Source organism: Xyrauchen texanus, chromosome 38, assembly GCF_025860055.1.
Source record: "Xyrauchen texanus isolate HMW12.3.18 chromosome 38, RBS_HiC_50CHRs, whole genome shotgun sequence".
NCBI lineage: Eukaryota > Metazoa > Chordata > Actinopteri > Cypriniformes > Catostomidae > Xyrauchen > Xyrauchen texanus.
The window spans coordinates 16542688-16567245 of NC_068313.1; the positions used below are offsets into that span (position 1 = coordinate 16542688).

A 24558-nucleotide genomic window follows, 5' to 3' on the forward strand; every position below is an offset into this window, starting at 1 on the left:
AGACAGCGCAATCTCCCCTCTACTTCACTCTGAGTCACCCAGCCCCCCCTGGGTCTGGACGTGATGGCACATGCATGGCCCAGAATGCGCCTGTATGCTTTCCCCCCGGTTTCTCTGCTCCCGGGAGTCTTGGCCAGAGTTCGTCAGCAAGGGTCCTGCCTCTTACTGATAGCACCGCGCTGGCCGAACAGGGTATGGTTCTTGGAGATAATGTCTCTCCTCGACAGCTCGCTTGGGCGATTCCGGACAGGAGGGACCTTCTGTCTCAGGCGCAGGGGACAATATTTCATCCCCGGCTCGATCTGTGGAACCTTCATGTTTGGCCCCTGAAGGGTACCAACTCAGGGACACTGGGTTTTCACCTGAAGTTATCGAGACCATTCTAAGTGCTAGGGCTCCCTCTACCAGAAGAAGTTACACCAAAAAATGTTGTGTCTTTGAAAGATGGTGCAGTGCACATAATGCAGATCCAGTTAATTGCCAGATTGCTTCAGTTCTGGACTTTCTGCAGGAAAAATTGTCAGCAGGCACATGCCCCCACCACTCTCAGGGTCTGTGTGGCCACCATTTCGGCTTGCCACGCCTTGATTGAGGGGGGACATCCACTATGTTGCCGGTCCTTCTCGCCCCCACTCCGAATGGGACTCAAACCAACATCTCCGGTGTGGGAGGCGGATGCGCTAACAAGGAGGCTAAAGGCTACAGCCTCTAGCGTCAGTCGCTAGTGCACCTCTTCAGGTCAGGAGAGTGAGGTTTACACACTGCACAGCTATCTACCAGCTGGCTCCCGTTACATCTACTCGCTCGCTTCATTCATGGAGCTATGTGACTGAGGCCTCCTGCTAGGACCAGGACCCCTTCATGGGACTTAGCAATAGTCCTTGAGGGTCTGGTTGAGACCCCCTTCGAACCTCTAGAGTCAGCGTCTGAAAAATCTCAGACGCTGGTTTTTCTTATGGCAATCACCTCTCTAAAAAGAATTGGGGATCTACAGGCTCTGTCTGTCTTGCCAGCCTGCTTAGTCACCGGCAGAGGCTTTAAATTCCAGTCAATGTTCATTGACGTGTTGCACACATATTCACAGCTGGTCACACCTAAAGTTGTTCCCAAAGCGCTAACTCAGCGCAGCATCTCGTTCCGCTTTTATCAGGGAACAAGGGTTACAGTCAAGTAACCCGAGATGTTCATGTGTCTATTCTGTGTGTGTCATTGATACTATCTATATTTGACCCTTTCTGTTGTCATCATTGTGTAAGTTGTTTCATTAATTCATTCTGGAACCAGACTCTCACCATTGCAGAAGGCTGGGCCAGATGATTTATTGAAGATGCCTATATTGCAGGAGAAAGTCTGGAGTAAAGAAAAAAGACTGAGAAATACAGTATGTGGGCTGTTATATGGTTGGCCCTCCTACTATCATGAATGCTGGTAATCATTATTGATTTGACATTTCAAATGTGGATTCAAATTTCTCTGGATAAGTTGATTTCAGTCTTATATGACTAATTGGATGTTTGACTTCCAAACTACCATCCATGGGTTCAATACCCATGTTTAAATTGTTCTGAGGGTCTAAATTTAAATCCAGCATCTAACTACTAATTTGTTGATGTGAAGGTTAAATATTAAAACTTAATGACAAAGTAAGAGTTACATATTGGATTGGTTACTCCCCTAAATTTTCCAGAGAGTACCCTCACTTTAAAGAAAAAGATTAATGGGTGCTACAAAGAGTTAATTAAGTGTCTATTTCTGGTAAGCTATTTCTATTTTGAGTTAAATCCATGAAAATACAATTTTACAGTATCTGCACAGTGACATCTGTCTCTGCTATTTAACTAAATAATAACAGGAAATGCTGATAAGTATAAGAGGATAATAACTGAAAAATCTTATTGTTAAATGATGCTAAACATTAGGATATAAAAAATAAGACTTGTGAGAAATTAAAAGGATTTAATGTATTTTGCTGATCAATTATTGCAAAACACAAGAGATTTGTCTGAATTTCCATTGTGCCTCTTTACTGCTTTATTTTGTTGAAAATGATTAATTACTTTTCTGTTAGTTTAAAAAGGTGATTTATGTTGTTTTATTAGACCTAATGAAAATTCCTTCTCCTGAGAAAGAGTAAGAAAAGGGAGAAAGTAATCATAAGAGAGTTAATTGAAAAGTACATTTCTCAATGGTCTTAATACAGATGAGCATGGTTTTCATTGCGCGAGGGGGGAAGGGATAAGAGAAGTCGAAATTCTGGAAGACATTTTCTTGAAGATGGTTTAAAATGTGAAAGGTTGAAAGCAGTTAATATAATGAAATATATTTTATTAAGCATTTATAAGCATTAAGCAAACCTGGGATTGTTTGTATGATGAAGAATTAAGATAGAAAAATTATTTTTGCTTATGCTTTTATTGAACTCATGTACATTTTAATAATAATGAAGAATGGAAAAAGAAAACATGGTGGTGACCTTAATCTCCTTTAAGAGTGAACCTCAAGTGTCAAGACCAACACAAGCGTAAAGGTCTTCTTTTGATACCCAAAAGCATGGCAGCAGCTGACAAGGCAGTGTAAGCTAAACTTGACATCACACCATGTTCGAGACCATTATGAAAACAGCATAAAACACCACCAAAACACACATCCTAAAACACCTGTACATCGTTGGCTTTATTGTCATACGTGTTATTTAAATATATACAGTAAGTGACATGCAAAGAACTTCTAGTGAATCAGATTTCACGGTAGATCAAGTAGCAAAGTTGACCCTTGTTCAAACATCATTAGAAAATGTGAGACGACAAGAAGAGCATATAAGAAAGCCTCTAGGTAAAGATAAAATAATAACACCCATGGGGAATTTCTCAAAATTTCAGAGAAGCTGATTGCTCTTTAATTTACATACTCATAAACTGTACACAAAGAACAGCAAAACGTGCTAACTTCCATGCTATGTTTTATGATGGTTGTTATAATCTTGACTATCTTGTTTAGTCCCTACAACAATTAAACTTTTTGTGACACTTTACATCAATGTTCTCATACTTAAGGGATTATAACATGGTTTATTATTGACTAAGAGGTAATCTAAAAACAAGCAGTTGACCTACATGCATAAAAAGGTTGACTTTCATGCAAAATCTGCCAAATAGTGAGCCATATACCTCATGTTATAAATGTATAATAACACTTGTTCAACATTAGTAACCCATGAAAATGTACCTTAATGTAAATTAGATTGATGTGAAACATTTACTAAAGTGTTGCCAACTTTGGAAATCTATGTACACAAATACACTTTTTTTATATAGCCTACATACATTTTGTAATTAAACTATAGCAAAATTACATAATCAGTTTGTTTAATCTCACTATAATAGTCTATTTCTGAAAGTTGCCCTTTATATGCTATACATGTAACTGCATATAATGTAGTTATTAATTCATCTTTTTATAAACCCTTTACAAAGGAAACTACTGTACAATGCAAAATGTTACCTATATTTTTATAGGTTATATTATTTGGCAAATTTTTTTATTTGCAGATTAACAAAGCCATCTTAAAATGACTTTAATTTGTCACAAAACACTTTTTTTCCAATTGCTGCCCAGCTATGAACCTAAATCATCTGCACCTCTAGATACACCTCAGCAGAGCAGTTATTAACAGAAGCTGAACACAAATCTGTTTTAATGCATGAATATCTTAAATATCTTCTGAAAACAGTGAGGGGTTGCAGATGTATGTGTCTTTGTGGCCTTCGTCTTCTTCTTCCAGCAGCTTCTCAAGGGCCAAAGTGCCCTCTGTGGCCTGGGGAGGCTCCATGTGCTGAGGCTCCAGTTCTGATGAGACAACTGGCAAGGTCAGGGGTAGAGGGAAGAGCTGGGTGGCCGAGAGGGTTGGTTGTATTGACGGGGCCTGCATGACAGGGCTGGAGATTGTAGATAAAGGCTGGGCCCATGGAATGTACGTCAAGGAGGAATCTGGGACCTCCTGAGGCAGAGTTGAGTTGAAGGTGCTCATGGTCTGATAGAGAATGAGATTAGGGATTAGATAGTGGTGAGCTGATATGATCATGTGTAATTTTTATTATTTCCCTGTAATTTTCTGGAAAACCATCAATCTCATATTTATGACTTTTGGATAGCATTTACAAGAGTGTATTTGATCCATGGCTGCAAGCCTGCTTCTATAACTGATAACCAGAGGTTGGTAGAGTAGCCAAAAACTGTCCTCAAGTAAAAGTAAAATTACTTTTAATAATAATTACTCAAGTAGAAGTAATGGTAATAACATAAATAATTACTTGAGTAAGAAATTATCCAATTAAAAGTGTACTCCAGTAGTGACATTCACAATTTACATAACATATGTTATTTACCCTATTTTCCATTATATAATACACATTTAACATGTATTACAGAATTATGCAACACGATAAGTAGAGATTAAACAGAATGTTTGTGTATATGTAATGAGTCACTATTTACTTTCAGTGAATTTCTTTTTTTTTTTTTCATTATTTGAAAGTGAATGGTGACCGAGACTGTCAGTCTCTAACATTCTGTCTAACATCTTTTGTGTTCCACAGAATACAGAAGGCCACATGGGTTTGGAACAACATGAGGGTAGGGAAATTATGACAGAATATTACATTTTGGCTATTACTTTAAAGGGATAGTTCACCCAAAAATGCAAATTCTCATCATTTACTCACCCTCATACTATCCCCGATATGTATGACTTCCTTTCTTCTGCAGAACACAAATTATGATTTTTAGAATAATATTTAAGCTCTGTAGGTCATTGCAATGCAAGTTAATGGGTGTCAAAATGTTAATGCTCCAAAAAGCACATAAAGGAATCATAAAAGTTGTTTCTCATCAACACCTATCATATCACATCTAAAGTCATGGATTAAACTACTAGAGTCTCATGGATGACTTTTATGCTGATTTATGTTATTATTTATTTTAGCTTTAAAATGTTGGTACCCATTCACTTGCATTGTATGGATCAAAATACCAGAGCAATTCTTCTAAAAATCTTCATTTGAGTTCAGCGGATGAAAGAAAGTCATACACATCTGGCAGGAGTGTGAGTAAATGATGAGAAAATTTGCAGTTTTGGGTGAACGATCCCTTTACATTTGATCTACACAACTCGATGATGGTTAATTGCCCATAATCCACCGCAGGGAAAACGAGCTTAGAATTTACTGCTTCCTTCACTCCTGCAATGTTTTATTTCATGCTGAAAGTATTAAATTACTTTTTGACAAATCATTACTTGATTAAAATAACATAACTTATAGTGAGGCTAAACATACAGATACATTGCAAAATGTTCAATTTATTTATATTTATACAGAATTTTGCCATTAAGCTATAGAATTCTTTATTTCCTAAATAACAACCATCACCATGACACAGAAATGCCCACGTGATTATTAGAGCTAAAACTTAACTCAGAGTGCTGCCTCACTGTAAATTGGAGCTGCAATTTTAGTCATGAAATATCCACTTGACTTGGCATTAAATGAAGGCATTGCATGACGAAACTATTATTTTTTCACTGTGCGGAGCGATGAAAGTGTTTCACTTTGAAGAGTTTGCTGCTGCAGCAGTGATGGACACGTCTAGCGTGACAGTCTGTGACAGCACACGCAGCTGTGAACTTCCGCTGTCGTGAAAGTCCTATTCAGTAATCTCTCAATAAATTACGCATTTATTCAAATGAAACCCAGTAATGTAACGACAGGAACGCTGCCCATTGTAACGAAGTAAAACAACATTTTTTCATTAGAAATTTACTTGAGTGAAATTTAAAAGTGCCCACTTTTAAACCTAATCTAAAAGCTTTAAGGTTAAAGTTTTTTTTTTTTTTTTTTTTTAAGTGACTCATATAAATGTAATGGAGTAAATGTAATGGAGTAGCGTGGCTACAAAACTCTGCTCATAACTGGTGATTTGTTTTTCATTAATATGCAATTTTACGTTTTCACCAGATTTTAGCTACACTCATATACCCCAATAATTATGTGTGTGCTTTAAATTTAACAGTTTGAACACATGAGGCTTTAATAAGCTTTGGAATATCATGTCTACATGGCTGAGAGAGATCAGAATTCATCCTTGTTTCTTAGAATCAGGACATCTCAGAATATCGTCATGTTTAATATTGATATGCTTATTATCTAAATGATGATGTATATCTTATAGAGTCTTAGGCATCTATTAACCATTGCTCTCTATTATGCACTCTTCTCACCTTACTGCATACGAGATAGCTAGCTCAACTCTTTTGATACTTCTGCATTTACTTCACTGAATTAGACTAAATTTGAACATTGATACTGAATTAGAGCATTGATACTTTGATACAGCATCTAAAGTTTGATTTCAAATTTAAGTTGTATTCTTTGATCCCTAATTTAACTTTTATTCTAAAATGATTTTTTGTTTCAGTTGATTAAAAATGTATTATGCCTTTTATGCAACTAACTCCTTTTTAGGCATTTATGACTTCACAGATTCTAACCTGACAAAAAATAGTAGTGGCTATTGATTTTTGGCTCACCCCAAGGTTGGTGAAGAGAGGTGTGTGGGTGAAAGTCAGCATGGAGGAAGGGCCCACCACAGTGTAACTTGGACAGATGGGCTGGACGTACATATCAGTGGTGCTGGAGGGGTCATGATGTTGGCAGTCTGGAGACGACCAGTGGCCAAGAGGCTGGACAGCAGCTGTGCTGGTGGGCTGGGCGAGCCATCCTGTGTAGAGCCCGCTGACATCTACTACTGAATCATTAAAGCCAGCCTGGTTGACTTCTACAAAACTAGAAGCTCCTTTTAGAGAGATATTAGAGCATCAAAATGATGTTGGCCAGCAGTCAAGGAAACTAAATGTTTAGATTTTACTCACCTGCATGTGTGTATGATGACAAAGTGTTGCTGGAAATCACCATCTGAAAAATAGTCCATTATATGTACAGGTTTGATATCTTCAGACACTTTGTGTGTATGTTATTAGGCATTACAATTGATATTGTTGCTTAATGTAGAAGTATTCCACCTTGAGGGTCAATTGGCTAGAGGCAATGCATGCAGACAAGCAGTAGGAGTAATGAAAATAAAAAGATTGCTTCATTATTTAATCTAAAAACGACATTCTGTCAACATAAGAAGAAATAGAATGTTTCTAACGAAACCTGACAAGTAATTGTCCAAGTCCTTTTTCACTCCTAAATCAAAGAAACCAACGTATCGCGTCCCAGTTTCACGGCTGGCCCACCGTGAAAAGTCCCAGTTCTCCCAATGGCCAGTCTGCCTCTGTGATGTGCAATGATTTTTGTCAATTTAAATCAGCAAAAATAAAAAGGCAGTATCAAGGGAATACTATTATAATGCATAAATATAATATAAACTATATAGAAGTTGCTCTTGCAGGACGTTTTGATACCATTCTTTATTAATGGAAGTGTTTTTTGGCAGAATTGTGAGAGAGCCCACTCCTTTGGATGAAAAGCAACCCCACACATGGATGGTCTCAGGATACTTCACTGTTGGCACGACACAGGACTCATGGTAACGTTCACCTTTTCTTCTCCGGACTATCGATTTTCCAGATGTCCCAAACAGTCCGAATGGGGCTTCATCAGAGAAAATATCTTTGCACCAGTCTTCTGCTGTCCAATCCTTGTACTTCCTGCAGAATTTCAGTCTGTCCTTGATGTTTTTCTTGGAGAGAAGTGGCTTCTTTGCTGCCCTTCTTGACACCAGGCCATTGTCCAAAAGTCTTACCCTCACTGTGTGTGCAGATGCACTCACACCAACCTGCTGCTAATATTGAGCAAGCCCTGCACTGGTGGTGACACGATTCCTAAGCTGACTCCTCAGGAGGAGACGGTCCTGCAGTTGAACCTCTCTCCTTGGAAGTTCCTGATGATCCAGTAAATGGTTCTTTCAGGTGCAGTATTCTTTGCAGCAATTTCCTTGCATGTGAGGCACTTTTGATGCAAAGCGATGATGGCTGCACGTCTTTCTATAGAGGTAACCATTGCTAACAAGAACACAATGATTGGAAGCACTTCTTCCCTCCTTTTATAGCAATCAGTCTGCTCTTATAATCCAATCAGAATGATAGAGTGATTTCACCTGACTAGTACTTATACACACTTTCCCAGGTGCTGCTGATATGATTAGTGAAATGATGTTAGCTGGTCATTTTGTGCCAAGACCAAAAAACTGTGAAATTTGGGTTTTTGTGATAAAGTAAATTTTTTTGGCCAATGAAGCTTTTTGCAATGATTTAAAATGAATCTGATCACTCTGCACAATAAACTAGAAACAATGAATCAACAACTGAAGCAGAAAACTTAGCAAAACACAAAATGTATGTCACTGCCAATACTTTTGGCCATGGCTGTATGTTTTCATGTGTTGTCAAGTATAATTAGGAGGTTGGTAGGCAAGCTTCTTGGCAGGGACACAAACTGATTTGCATAGGCCCCATTCCCAGCCCTATGGCTGTGTGAGGGGATAGTTTAACTGTCACGAAAAAACACCTGGATTATAAAACCAAACTCCCCTTAGAGTTTGTATGTCTGAGAGCATGGCTTTCTGCATTCTGTATAGTAAAATAACCTGGACATTAATATTGCAATATTTCTCAATCTTGCAATCAATTACAGAGTTGCTCAATCCTCCTGGGATCCCTGGCACTTCACAATTTGGATGTCGGGATTGAGAAACACTGTTCCAGAGCATGTGCACAAGTAAAAAGTATTTTTTTTCTAGGCCCCCACCCTCTATTCTCACATGACAATGGCAAAAAAATTACACTAACCAAATATGTGCTTTTAAACAATTACTCTTGTTTAGATATATGGTAATCTAATTCATTCCAATTTGCTTTCATGACTGTAATCCTTTACAGCCTCATATTTGGATATATCTTCTGTTTATTGGATGGATTAGTTTAGAAGAATGAAAAGCAAGTAAGGACATGCATGTTAAGTGAATAAGAACTTTTAAAAGGGCAGTCTTCGTAATCGACACCGTTTTTTTGAGTGTGTATGTGCACACGTGAGGCATTTGAAAAGTGTAATTCTTACTGCAGTGGGGGGTGCCACTTTGGCAGCGTTTCCTCTTTTCCTACGCAGCAACTCCTTCACAGGGTCTTTGACTCTCACTCCCTGGTATGGCTTGGATGTGGGTGCATCAGACACTGCTGTACAAAAAAACACACCTTAAACTCTCTTGACAGAAATGAGCACACCACATGACAAGTGTTAAAAAAAAAATGCTTCGACTGCACTTTAAACATACTTTGAGACATGAAAGATTTCTTTTCCATGCCAAGTTAAACATTAGGTGTGGCAAAAAGGTGTTGAAGGTTTCAGTCACGCGACAGATACCGCTTCACGTTGGGCCTTCTCATGGTTTTTTATGAATTCAACTGAATTATGAAGCCTCTATAAGAAATAATTACTCAGGTGCTTTTTTCTTTTGGGCAACATGATCAAACAGAGTCGGTATGTTGTTTCTGACAGTTCAGATACCCTAGGATTATTTTATCTTCCCCAGTGGTGCGATAAGGAGCATGTTGTGTCAGAAGTGTGGGAGACCTGGGTTTGGATCTTGTGTTGAAACCATGAAGAAATTGTGTTCACATATTTATTGATGAGCATGATTTGCATGTTGCTTTTTCCCATCTAACATTACATTTGTACTCCATGGATGGTTAGTTTTAGGTTGGGATTTCGGCTGGGTGGTAAAGTTGATAAAATATACATTTCTGTTCACCATGTCACAGCCTGTACAGCTGAAAACAGCTTGCTTTTGGCACCTTCTGTGGACATTTTACTCAGAAAATGGAGCACACTTATGCCATCAACAGTTACCTGTTTTGCCACTGGGGGCAGTGTTTTGCCTTACAGTAAGTACAGACTGAATTTAACTAAAGATAAGTCAACCTACTGTATCCCATTTCACTGTAAGATCAGTCTTTATGCAAAGAGGATTACACTAAACAGCTCGATGCATACCACAAAACTTGTGCAACTCATTAGTTTGCATTTTTTTTTTTATTATTATTTTAGAAATATATATTTGAATTCCAAAAATAATCTCTAATATAGTGGGTGGAACTGGGTCTATTTTGGGTGGACCCAGGCCCACCCCAGCCCACCCTTGGTTATGCCACTGTTTTTAGTGTGTCTGACAGAGCTGACATAAATTACAGCAAGGTGTAATTTATGAAGTGAACAAATGTCAATTTTTTGCATTTTCCATTTACACGTTCCCTTATGTGGTTCATTGGCTGAGACCTTTTTCTACAAATGTAGCCATTTCATATTAAGTAAGTATTAATAAATAAAAAAAATAAGATTTAAAACCTGTTTTGTCCATAATCTCTGGAATCAGTGAGGGGGAAAAATCAGCTTGCTTTCAGATAGCCTTTTTCAAGAGATTACTTTATTTTCAATATTCAGTAGTTAAAACTTAAAAAGCAAGCATTTCCATTAGAAGCACATTTTCATTTAACTAAAATTATGTGACCAAACATTCTAATTTGTATGTTCTTTTATTGTGTATTATATAATTAGTTCAATTAAATGCTTTAAGTTGTTTTAAATGACTATTCAACCTTAAATGCGGTTTCAGTGTCTTGTATTGAACATGCAATCATGCTTATGTTTATGTTTATTTATAATGATAATATTTATTAAAAAAATTAAAGATTTAATAGGATAGGGTGCTCAAAGTGTAAAGTTGTCAAGGGGTCCAAAAATCCTAATGGCACCCCTGGCCATGACGAATGGTCCAAGCAATTGTGATATTCAGGATGAAATAATTAAACAAATCCCATTTCCTAATCTATTCACATAAAGCAGCTAACAAATGTAAATTATGGTGCTGTTTCTGATTAAAAATTAATTTCCTTATCTTCTCATTTGACACTCTCCCCAATCATGCATGGTGAGATCTCAGGGGTTGTGGCCAGTATTTTGAGATCTGTTGCTCAACTACACTTAAAGCTCCACAAACGACAACTTGAAACCCTGAAGCAAATTCTTTCAGTTCGGAAACATGAAAAAAATACTTTTTTGCATTGTGAACATCCCAAGACCCACTAGTTACTGGAAGGCAAAGAAAATGTTTTATTAACAGAATGGGACCACCGTGTATCAACATTTACTGTAAAAAAAAAAAATATATATATATATATATATATATATATATGTGATTGCTGGAAAATTCACAGTATAATATAAAAATCTTTAGCGATTACATCATAGCATATTGGTGAATGAAATATGGTTTCCCACTTATGTTGAAAATTATGCTGTCAAGATCATTTTAACTTTTTTGGTACATTATTTTATATTTATGTAGGCCAAAGTGCAACATTAAGGGAACTGTGAGTCCAAAAGTGCTGAACTAAGGCAGAAAGTTTTGACAGTATGTCAAATATTAGGGAATGTAGTTATGAATTCAGTAACACAGGGCTTCAAAAACGTTATGTATGTTATTATCCCTCTATTGAAAGGAGTTATGCTAATAACTTTTGGTTTATGCTAATGAAATTGGTCTACATAAACTTTTGCCCTATTGTCTGTTATGTAAATTTAGGCCTGTCAGTGACATGCAAAGAATGAGTACCATTTTAAAGATTTTAAAGATTATTTTGCCAACAGTTTTGTACTCTCAAATATATTGTACAATGAGCTGCAGTGATATTATTTATATGTCCTTTGTCATTGATAAAGGAGCAATAAACTTTCAAAATTTAAAAAAGACAAAGGAAGCATAAAATTAATCCATACAACTCAAGTGGTTTAATCCATGTCTTCTGATGTGATATGATGTAATATTAAAAATGTAAGTTCATATTTGCTATAAATATTCACATATGCAGTCTTAGTAGTACTTTTAAAATACTGCTGTCACGTTTTTTTTTTTTAAATGACAATCAATATGTTTTATCGATATATTTTGTGGTTCTAACCTGACAACTGCATGCAGCATCAAACATTCACCATCTTGAAGCATGCACTGTGTACCAATAGTGCCAGATGTCTGATGCAAGAGTAATAGTGAATAAGGATTGTTTCTCACCCAAAGTGATTGTATCACTTCAGAAGACAATGATTAACCACTCAAATTATAGAGATTAATTTTATGCTGTCTTTATGTCCTTTTTGGAACTTAAAGGTTTTGGACACAAATGACTTACATTGTATGGACAAAAACACATGAATGCATCCTTAAAAATATTTTTGTGTTCTGCAGAAGAACGAAAGTCATACAAGTTTGACATGGCATATGTATGAGTAATTGAGTAAATTCTTATTTTAGAGTGAACTATCCCTTTAATTTCTACTAAAGGTCTACTTAGTAGATAATACCTAATATATTATCAATATACTAACCTATTTGAACTACTTAAATTTGTTCTGTCCATTAAAATGTAGTGATGTCCACCACTATAATAGTTTCAAGTGGAAAACTGAAGGCCACAGTGATGACTGAAAGTTCATCAAACCTGGTCTTTCCATGATTCATTATGAACATTTATACAGTGCACAGTGTTACCCACACAAAGGCAAAACACTGTTGGAGTTACACACATGACACTAAAATAATGCAATCCACATTAACATAACCTAATGTAACATAAATAAAATGCCAATGTAGGCTACATTACTAATAACAAAAATATGAAGAACACAATCATTTAAATATAATCAAATTAAATCATTCTGTGAGTAACACACATTTGAAGCAATTCTCAAAGTTGAAAATCTGATAGCGCTTTCACTATTTGCGAAACATTGTTTGCTTAAAAGCCTCTCCCACACTCCACACCCCATTGTGAGTAAAAGTATTTCACTAGAACAACTGTTTCTTCCTAAGGGTAAAGTCTCAATGTTTAATCATCAAATAAAGAATCAGTAATGTACCTGTTCTGAGCTATGTATCACAGATTCATGACACACACATTGGTCTTTGTTAGAACAGACCGGCAAACCACCTGCAAATCTCCATAGCTTTATCAATGGATCCATAAAAATTTTATTTTTCCTTTAATAAACACACTAGACTGTTCTTTCTTGTAAAAGTAAACCATCAGACAACCTTTCAGCCATACTCTTAGCATGGACATTATGTCATGGTTTGACATTTATTCATTTGTAGCCACAAAGAAACAGTATTAATCTTTAACTCCTAAAAGAACAGACAGTTTTCAACATTGATGTTTGAACAGAAACTGTAAACATCAACTAGCATAAAGAGTCCTCTACAGTTGTACAATACAAGCACAGCAAGATTTAAAAAGTTCAAAAAGAGGAAGCTATGCAGCTGCAAAGTCTTTTTTTTTTTTTTTTTTTTCAGGAGGAGGGCAATTTAACAGTTTTGCATATCAAGATTAAGCCCCTACAAAGTACGACTGGTTTAAAAAATGATACACATATTTCCAAAGAGGTCTATCATAATTAATAACCATTATACTGGAGGACATAACAGGCAATAAATATCATGTACTGAAACATGACCTCTAACTCCTCTTCACTTTCACCCATGCACCACACTAGAAACATTTTTTTCCCAAAAATAAAAAATTATACATTATTTTTGTGATAATTATTTCCAAAAGAATTATATATATAAAAAAAACAAAATTATATATATATATATATATATATATATATATATATATATATATATATATATATATATTTCTGATAATTTATTCTGATATTATATATATATACTGTACATTTTGTATGAATTATGTCTGCTCACAAACAGGGATAAGCTCTTCGTATTAATGTATTTTCCTTACTTTACTAGTCTTGATAGTAACTGCCACTTTACATACTGCATTGGAATAAGAATTAAAGGCACCAGTAAAATTATTATGTTAAAATTAGTCTGAAAAAAAAAAAGTCTGACAAAAGGGTATTATAATCATCTAATGGATCATCTTTAAAAAAAAAATATTTTAGTTCAGACAATCAAAAAACATTCAAGCATCAGCCTGAATTTCAATGAATCTGTGTTATTAGCCAGATTAATAATTTATGTCACTTGACTTATCAGAATGGATAACAAGCAAAAATAGCAATCAATATGTTTCAATCTTTTAAACATATTAAGAAATCCTGCTGAATAGTTTGAGAATAGGGTCTTATTAGAATTGTTTATTCTATTAAAAACAGATTCTCTCAATGGATCTGTATCTGTATTTCATATCTTACATTTGCATACAGCAAGGAAATGCATGTGAAAAGTGCCAGTCTAAATGTTTATAGCATGTATTCAGAAATTGTACTTACATTTCCCCATGTGCAAACTCTGATATGTATTATCAATCTTAAACAAAAACTTTTCAATTTACTTCCTGAGATCATCTCATAATTGTCCAGTGGTCGCTTGAGTGGGCTGCCTTATAAAAGTGCCAGCATTGCAGTTTCAATGATGTCACCACAAAGAGAGGTTCACGTATTATCCACATTAATTTAGTACCACCAGTTTACCATCAAGTGAAGTCAAAGCTTCAACAAAACACATGCTTATGTAAATTATACCGGATATGTCAATAGCTGCTTGATAAAATAAGCTGAGAAAGTTCCAATCAACCTGAGAATACTCATTTTCTCTTTAATTCATATTTGTTAACCAGTGTACCAGGGGTATATTAGCGTGTGCCACAGATTCACCATGAGGCATTGCATTGCAATCTGTTCTCATCTTTTGATCAGCAGAATTTATTTGAATCATACTGCCTAAAATGCACCAAAAAAAAAATTATGCATCTTGGAGATCTTCCATTTTAGGTCTATTCCAACAATCCACATTTATTATTGAATTATGTTTTGTTTGAAAAAAGACCCTTTTTTTTTAATGCATGGCTGTTGTTTAAATTAGTATTTTTCTCATTTAGATTATTTCCCGCTCTATGGAGATCACTAAAGATCTATTTGCATGCCCCTTGATTAATATGCAGCTCACAAAGATAAAGTTAACCTCTTAAGTTAAGTAAATCCTTAATGATACAATTTTAGGCTTTTTCTTAAGTGGTTTGTTGCAACTAGGCACTGAGCTGTACTGATAAACCATATAATACAGCTGTAAACTAAACTTTTTTCCATTGAAATGTGCTATTGATTCACTTTAATGGTACACTTTACAATAAGGTTCAAATTGTTAACATTAGTTGACTACATTAGTTAACATGAAATAGCACAGAACCATACTTTTACAGCATATATTAATTTGGTTAGTGTTAATTTGGACATTTACTGATACATTTTGAAAATCAAAAGTTGTTTATGTTGACATTAGTTAATGAACGGATTGCATTTACATAAACTAACATGAACAAATAAATTAGATTAATAAAAACTTTAATATATATATGTGTATATATATATACTTTATATTGTTCAATGTTAGTTCATGATGCATTAACTAATGTTAACGAATGAAACCTTATTGTAATGTGTTATCACTTTTTTTTTTTTTCTGTGGGTGCAGTTGTTCAAATCTGAGTCCAAAATTAGGCTGCTGAGAATTCATCTACCCCTTCTGAAACTGACAAGCAAGTCAATTTATTAGTGTTAAAAGGAAACACCTGCACCCACTTTGAGGTTCATTGACCACTCAAGCCCTGAAGCTCATCATGTTCCTTTTTTCAGCTCTTCTATTATTACACAAACAATCACACATCTCAGCAACAAAAAACAGGGAACAGCATTTTCTACAAATAACAAAATACATATTCTCGTAATGTAATATAATTACGAAAACCCGTCTAGACTGCATTTGGTCCATTAAAAATAGAACCGACATACAATCATTTTCTTAACTGTTTCTTGAAGTTCTCAGCTCACAAATTTGTAAATGGCCTCTGGGAAAATCTTCAGTTTAATAAGAAAAAATCCAGAGAGCTAAAAAAACAATACAAAAAAACTTACTTCATTCTTGTGTGAGAAGACGGACCTTCCTTCTAAGTATAAATGAGATACAACAATGTGCCAGACAGTTAATGCATGAAAGCATTCTCTGATGCAAAATATAGTGTGGGCTCAATGCAAAGAAGCCATCGGTAGGCCTCAGTGGACTATAAAGAGTGAATAAAGAAACAAATTTCTTTCTACTAAGAATACTTAAGCACTTGAAACCTGAGGTTTTGTGTGAGATAAAGTTCAGGAACATTAGATTTTAACAGCACAACCCTAGAGCAAGTAAGGTCATTTGGACAAGGAAATAAGGTATTGATCTTCTCAACCCTCTCTTTTTGGGCATCTCCACTTTTGATGTTTCTTTTTATTTATGTTTTTCAACTTGTAATGTTCCATTATAATGTTAAAATCCACATATTAGCATATTATTGTTTCTGATAAAATTGTACTTCCAGAAAAGAGAAAGAGATAAAACAACTACGACTGCCTCAGGCAACTTGAACTTCCTAAGTTACAAGTTCAGTTACTTTGACAAGTTGAGGTTCAGCACAGAAGGGCTGAGTGTAAAGAGAAAGGATGAAAGGAGTCTTATCCTCTCTCATCTTTCATCTGTTTTGCTATTAGGGTAAATACCACAATACCAGTGGGGTCGAAGGTGACAGTCTCTGCTTTAAGACATGGTATAGGTGATCTATGTTCTGAAAATATTAATTAGTAAAACAATAATGGCATATAGCAAGGCTTTTGGAAAAAAAAGTCATGCATCTTCAAATGGAGATTTCCAAAGAAAAGCATTACATTTTATGACCTCTTAGGGTTTATGAGCTCTTATGGCAGGTCATGTGGCCTTAGGAAGACTAAATGTAATTTGTTGATTTATTAGAGGATATTTCACCCAGCAGTTAAAATGTTGTTATCATTTGCATTCCACTTTCTTTACTCTGTGGAACATAAAAGACGAGGCAGGCAGAATGTAAACCTGTCACCATCAGTGTTGAAGAATAGTTAACTGTAGGGATGATACTAACTTCACTGCATATTTCAGTAGTGTGACAGTACAGCTATTTTCACAATAGAGCTTTTCCTGTAGCATGATACATTTCCCAGTTCATTCGGACAGTTCACGGAAATGAATCAGAAATAACAATTCCTTTATATTGAGTGTTGGGAACTTTGATTCATTTTAGTAAATCAATTGTTTTGGATGGTTCATGAAAATGAACTAGTTCACATAAAGATTCATTGAATCACTTGAGCCTTGTGCAGCCTTAAAAGGAATTTTCCTGCTTTTTGAAGATACATATTTAGTTAATTGATGCTGTTTATAACAGTTAAATATATATATATATATATATATATATATATATAATATATATATATTTCTAATCTACTAGTGTATATTAAGTATATGTTTGTTCAAATTAATGTTGTCACCTTTAACCTTACGAAACCCTTATCGTTTGATACATTAATGCAGATATTTTAAGAAGTGGAACGTGTATATGATGTCGTATCTTAGTTAATGTTACAGTTGACAAGCTCCAGACGAGCACAATTAACAGAGACTACAGCCATCCAATCTGAAATCACATATTTTCATTCATAAGGTTTACACATTAGAAATATTGGCTAGACATATTAATACATTCTTTGTAATTTTAGATATGTTTCTTTAAAATGTCCCTTTATCCTCGTGCTTTTTGGATAATCAGTCATTATTTGTGCCTTTCTGAATAAGGTATTCAGCTTCGGGCATATCCCTACATAATTACGTGGAATATTTACATTTATGCATTTGGCAGACGCTTTTATCCAAAGCAACTTACAGTGCAATTATTACAGGGACAGTCCCCCTGGAACAACCTGGAGTTAAATGCCTTGCTCAAGCACACAATGGTGGTGGCTCTGGGGTTAGAACCAGCAACCATCTGATCAACAGCCCTGTGCTTTAGCCACTACACCACCACCTCGTGGCCAAGCGGCACTAAGCAGCCGCTTAGTTCGCTTATGCCTTGGACCAGCTCTGATCAGTGATCGGATCACAGTGCGGTACAGAAGCGGAACGCGCGTCTATGTGGGCTGCGCGCGGTCTGGTGCCGCTCTGGAATATGATGCCACTACCAGTGTCCGCAACTGACTAGAGCGAAGCATGATGAGCTTGTAATATTTTGGAACTAGTGCATTTGCTGAATAGAGACGGAACGTGTCAAGAGGGCTTTCATTTTGAAATTCAACATCAGACTGCCCTGACATTGTATGAGTGACACTCTGAGGTGGTGTACTATCATTCTGAAGTGAAATTGGTCCGTTTAATCTGGAAGTTTCTCAGTGACAGTCTGTTATTTTGGTGCTTAAAATTCAGATGGTCTTTGGAAATGTATTCCTTATTATTAAGTTTGCAGGTGTTCTTTTTTTAATAGTATTAAAATAGTTTTTGTTTTGTTTCATATTTTTCATTTTGTTTTATGTAGTTATTTATGAATTTTTATTTATTCCTTTATTTATTTTTTCATTCATTCATTATTGACAGACTAACTGACTGAATGTGAAATGACGTTCATCGGAAGGTCGCTTTTATTTTGACGTTCTTACATGCTCTTAGCATAATGCGTAGTATATACGTGCAGGGCTGTAGCAAGGTATTCTGGGCCCCCTGAATGTATACAGTTTAAAATTTGTTGTGGGGCCCCGCTGGAACTGTGTGCCCTTAGAATTGTTAACACCTTTCACTCCACTAGCTATGGTCCTGTGTACGCGTACCGGAAAACAAAGTGGGGGCTAGCTTGACCATGTTTTTCAAGTGGAGGCTGGTCTGACTGCAATACATTTTGCATGTGTGCCAGGCAAAGTTACAGCCTTTGTGTACATGCCAATTTTCAGAGTACTGGAGCAGGCAAGGACCTGCTGAACAAACAAATCTTTGCCAGCAAACAAACTCTCAACACAGCAGATGCATGAAGAGACTGACACCAAACACGGCTTCTGCCTTATGTGCTCCGTCCTCCCCCATGGTTGGTGGACGCAGGCAGGGGACCAAAAGCTAATCCCTGTTACATTTACTGAAGTTAACTGAACTCAAGTATGGGCATGACCTGTTGTAAAGACAAAAAAAAAGAAAAACTTGTAGCCATTGATTTCCTGTCACATTTGGCTTATTGTAAGTATTTCAAAACAAAGGGGCTTGCAGTTGCACATGCTCAGGCTGCATTAAAAGCCATAGCATTTAAATAGAATAAATAACAAAAGCCCTTTAAAAAACTCAAGACTTGAATAATGCAAGAATGGGCAAGAGTCTTTCAAGACAAGACAAAGGTCAAAAGCTTTATCTGAAACCACACTATAGATCACTGACAGATTAAGAGAATGAATGAGAGAGGGAGAGAGAGTAAGATTGATTGTCAGGAGAAAGTGAAATGAAACAGATGAGGGTAGGAGTAGCGCTGGCTGCCCCAGCCAAATTCTTATTACTTCAAATGAAACTTTCTCTGACATGAGTGGCCAAAACCAAGTAGGAGAGTTTAAGAGAAAAAACATGATCCATTAGCTGTTGCACAACAATGAATTTTTGTGAGCTGTGTGAACAAAACTATGATTACGGCACCTTTAAACCAATGTTCTTTTAAAAGCAAAGATATTTCAATGCATTAAATTAGGAATGCGGCAAAACTAAATTTGCATGCCAATACCACTATTCAGTTATTTAGAACATCATCTGCAGATACAGATACAAATAGTTTGGTGGTTCTGTTATTTTTTATGCTGCCTTGTTTCAAATCACTAAAACAGTAGTTCATTACACAACTTATTTGAAATTTCATTAATACGTTTATTCTCTATGTTATACATGTCTTCTATGTAACTGGTAACTGGTCTCAGTTATTAACAAAACACTGAAACCAAAAGTGCATCATTAACTCAAGTCTTAGTCTCTTTCCAGCCTCAAAATAAATTGGTAAGATTTCTACATTTATTTGAATGTTCTTGACTGATCATCATTATCTGAAGCTTGTCCCTTTTTATCTAAAGCAGCTTCTGCATTAGCGTTAACAAACTCATCATATTCCTTGCTGTGTCGAGCTTTAAGGTGAGTAAATACATTTCTTGTGTTTAAAGTTTTAACGGAGTTCCTCGTGAAATTCTAGCAGTGCACTGCTTACAAATTGGAACTCTGCTGTCATTGTCACCCGCCTGAAATTAATTCCACACAAGAGACTTTTCTGTCACACACACGATTTGTAGGCTAAATATCTGGTGCATTTTCTGCCCCCATTTGGCAGGAAACATCCGGCCCTTATCATTGGCTGTTTTTATACAATCTACCATTATCCGATAATGCAGATAATTGCTTTTAAAAGCTGATATAAATTTCTGGCAGAGTATCTCTACATAAAACCAAATAGATTATTTGAATGCAAGAATAATTAAGTGGCAAATATTAAAAACAAGCTGACTTTGTAATGAACAAGATGCCACTCAACACCTTAACATCATGGTTGGGCAGGTTTTTTTAGCTATGTTGTGTTACAACTTGCCAAGGTACAACACCTCAAGCTATCTCAAGCTAAAACCTGTTCATTCTACACTGTAAAAATGCTTTTAGAACAAAATTGTTACAAACTTTTTAAAAAGACGATGTAATATAAAAATATATCCGAATAATAATGAGTAATTAAGGTGTCATTTATTACTGATAAGTAGGCACAAATTATTGTTTATTTTTTTTCCCCAGAATGTCTCCTTGTTCGAATTTTCATGCCGTTCTCATCTTTTTAAACATATGGACAGAGATCTCAAACTTCATAATGGAGAACTGACAGTTTAACTGACCTTTGTGTCTTCACTGCTCTTTTAACTTTTTGTAAGTTAATCATCTCTTTATCGCTAACAGAACATTATCAATCATTGGCAGACATTTATCTTCATTACATGTATTTGAACTAATCATGGTAACTTTTTGCTCTCCATCTTGTGTGACACTTCTGGAGTTCACACAACCACTCAAAGGTTTGGAAACACCTACTTATTCTTTATTATTAGACTGCAATTGTCCACATTATAGAGCTCAAATAGCTCAAATAAGTAAGGGAGACTAAAAAACTTTTGGCAAATCTTATTCTTTAGCTCCTTCAAAAAAAGCCACCCTTTGTCTAGATCACAGCTTTGCACACTCTGGGTACTCCCAACCAACTTTATGAGGTGCCCACCTGGGATACTATCTCAGAGACTCAGGATGCTTTTTAACAGTACTTAATGTGTTTCCGTGCATACATGGAGACTTTTTGGCTCAATGTCCTTCACTATTCAGTCCACCTCATTTGTTTACAAATTTACTCACCCTCATGCCATCCCAGATGTGTATGACTTTCTTTCTTCTGCAAAACATAAACAAAGATTTTTAGAAGAATATTTCAGCTATGTAGGTCCATAACAATGCAAGTGAATGGTGACTAGATATTTGTAGCCCCAAAAATCACATTGAGCAAACATAAAAGTAATCTATACGACTCCAGTGGTTAAATCTATACCTTCAGAAGTGATATAATAGCTGTGGGTGAGAAACAGATAAATATTTAAGTCCTTTTTTTATTCTAAATCTCTTTCACTTTCAGATGTGAAACTAAAGTGAAACTAAACAGGCACCACATGACCTTCAGATGTAAAAGTAAAAGTGAAAAGACAGTGACTACACTTTTGATCTGTTTCTCACCCACACCTATTATATCACTTCTGAGGATATGGATTTAACCACTGGTGTCATAAGGATTACTTTAATATATCCTTTACATAATTCTTGGAGCTACAAAGTCTGATCACCATTCACTTGCATTGTGAGGACCTACAGAGCTCAAATATTCTTCTAAAAATCTTATTTTGTGTTCTGCAGAATAAAGAAAGTCATACACATCTGGGATGGCATGAGGGTGAGTAAATGATGAGAGAATTTGAATTTTTGGGTGAACTATTCCTTTACATTCATCCCAAACTAATATTGGATGACACTAATATGGCCATTTAGATCATATTTGAAAAACAATGCCAATGACAAATTATCAAAAAGTGTCCCTCTTTATCTGTACTGACCCTAGCTGTTGTCTCATATGAAATAGTGTATATCAGAAGGAAAGATGACACAAACATTAGATAAACAAAATGACCATGAGGCCATTCAAGCTACTCTTTGCAAGTCCAACTTCAGTATATCTACTGTATTCTCTATCCTGATTCAGTAAAGAAACACATCTTAATTTTATCAGTAATGTCTCCATCCAGACGCTCAATAGTATGACGTAAAGGGGTCTTTAGGGATGATTGCCCCTGCTGGGCACTAAAGAAACTCTGTAACATCCATTATTTGGAGGAAAACGGATTATATTAGACATACATAATTAAAAGTTAATTACAGTTTAATTTAAAATCATCTCAGTTTTCTATTGGGCGAGAAACTAAGACCCTCGTGTTCACAGTGAAATCAAATCATCATTTGTTGAGGAAAGAAGAGGTTAAGAAAGCATTTGACAGGAAAGAGTAGTTAAGCAATAATCTTTGGCAAAGTCAATGAAAATAAGAACTGACACAAAATCCTGGTGAATCAGCAAAACCTGCCCCTTGCTGTTATTTAAAAACAAAGAGGGACAAAGGGGCCACGCTATAATCCACTCTGGCCAACACACTAGCCTAATCGTTGGGCAGAAGAAAAGGGTGGGGCCCATTAAAATAGTCCCAGGCCCAGTGATGTAGAGTAATTAAGCACAGTATCATCAGAGTAGGGAGGGTTACTTTTGAAATGTAATCCACTACAGATTACAGAATACATGCTGTAAAATGAGATTTGTAACGTATTCCGTTAGATTACTCAAGATTAGTAACATATTATAAATACTTTGGATTACTTCTTCAGCACTGGTTGATTTTTTCACTTGTTTTGATTATAAAAACTCTGTCAGAACAGTAAGACAAAATACATGTGTAAAAAATACATTCTCTGAAAAACCTAAATATCTTATGCAGTGTTGTTTCTAAAACAAGATAAATCAAATTGAACTTGTTTTAAGGATTTATAGATATTTTTACAGGACAGCAATACAAAAATTATTATCAAGATTATGATTTATGCCCTAATATCAAAGGTCTTACTAGAAAATAAAATATTATGATCCAACGTGAATTTTCTTGATAAAAAATATGATCGTGTCTGGTGACATGTGCATGTAAAATGGCTAGCAATAGCATTTTATCTTAGCATACAGCTGACAATTTACACAAGGATTATTTCTATTTCTTCTGCTCCAAACTTACTTCAAACGTACTTCTCTGTCTGCTCGTAAGAATGTAACACATCATAAGAAAGTGTTTCACTGCTGTTCAAATGCATTTTGGATCGCATCATTTATGTTGATAAATGTTTTCCATCTGAAAGAACTAAATATTAAATGAAACAAATGACGATAAAATACAAAGTAATCTTTTCAGTAATCAAAATACTTTTTGATTGTAACTGTATTCTAATTACCAATTATTTATATTGTAACTGTGGTGGAATATAGTTACTTATATTTTGTATTTTAAATATGTAATCCTGTTACGTTTATTCTGTTACTCCCCAACACTGAGTATCATAACACAATATGCATTGAATTTTAAGAAGATATGCTTTACACAAAACTGTATTTGTTCTAATAATTATTTTTTATTTTTTTGTCAGGCAATGTCTTTAATTTGTAGTTTAGATGATAAAAAAAATACATAAAACATTTCCTTGTATGCATAAAACCATCATGCAAATGCTCATAATGCATCAGTTCAAGTATTTCAAGTGCTGTATTAAAAAAATGACTAATTAACCATTTCATAATTTTATCAGAGTTCAGACATTATCACAGATTCATGGTAATGTAATTAAAAGATTGCTCCTCTGAGCTGATATTTTTGTACCCTTTCTGTTGAAAAATGTAGTTTCCATCATAACAAAACTGCATGGAAATTTAAACCTGTTCATGGGAAAGAACCTTAGATCTGATAACGTCTTTGCACCTGTATGGTACTAAATTTGCTTTATTACTTTTATCTATCAATTAGTCCACAGATACAGAGGTCACAAGAGCTCAAAGAGAGGAAATGTATATATATGTATATAAAGGGGAAATGTGTATATATTAACTGTAAAACGCTTCCTCATTTGTGAATAAACAACAGCAAATGGTCTCTTGCCAGGGACTTTTTAAGCTTATCTTAGTTAAACAATAGCTTTCAATAAAAGGAATGGACCAACTATTCCAAGGAACTGTCCAGGAATTCCCGTAACATTTAATAGTTGGTTAAAAATTCGAATTTGTCCCCTATATCTCATAAATCAAACCACTGAGCTGATTAGCTCTCTGTTGAAAGGAGGGTAGGGTGCATTTCCATTCAATAAATAAAGGTATACTCACAATATTCTTATGTCCAAGAAGATCTGCATCAAAGCAATAGTCTACAACAGATCAGACACAGCATCTACTGCAAATGTGCACCCCATGAAATATTCTGATTATTGGTCGACCAATGCAGATTTCTCAGTTTCTCAGTTTCTCAAATTTGCATTATT

At 35.4% G+C, this 24558-nt stretch overlaps 1 protein-coding gene across 6 annotated transcripts; it reads right to left on the bottom strand.

Annotated features, from left to right (window-relative positions):
* Positions 1-2407: 2407 nt before the first annotated feature.
* LOC127631998 (POU domain class 2-associating factor 1) lies at positions 2408-24535 on the bottom strand. Of its 6 annotated transcripts, none has more exons than XM_052110451.1 (5): positions 24404-24535; positions 9117-9229; positions 6926-6968; positions 6584-6849; positions 2408-4030 (listed from the first exon to the last, which is right to left on the bottom strand). In XM_052110451.1, exons 3-5 carry the CDS (start codon positions 6966-6968, stop codon positions 3710-3712), a joined length of 630 nt encoding a protein of 209 aa, XP_051966411.1. In that variant the 5' UTR covers positions 9117-9229; positions 24404-24535; the 3' UTR covers positions 2408-3709. The 6 variants fall into 6 exon arrangements, with proteins under 6 accessions (XP_051966411.1, XP_051966410.1, XP_051966409.1 ...); XM_052110450.1 differs by having other exon boundaries at positions 9117-9232; XM_052110449.1 differs by lacking the exon at positions 24404-24535 and adding an exon at positions 15987-16046 and having other exon boundaries at positions 9117-9232.
* Between the last annotated feature and the right edge of the window lie 23 nt (positions 24536-24558).

Bases quoted from the DNA above. Each gene is read 5' to 3' on its own strand.
- LOC127631998 (XM_052110446.1), bottom strand. The intron at 6,850-6,925 runs GTGAGTAAAATC...TCTCTCTAAAAG, and splicing joins GTCATCATACACACATGCAG to GAGCTTCTAGTTTTGTAGAA. The intron at 4,031-6,583 runs GTGAGCCAAAAA...ATTCTCTATCAG, and splicing joins CTCTCTTCACCAACCTTGGG to ACCATGAGCACCTTCAACTC.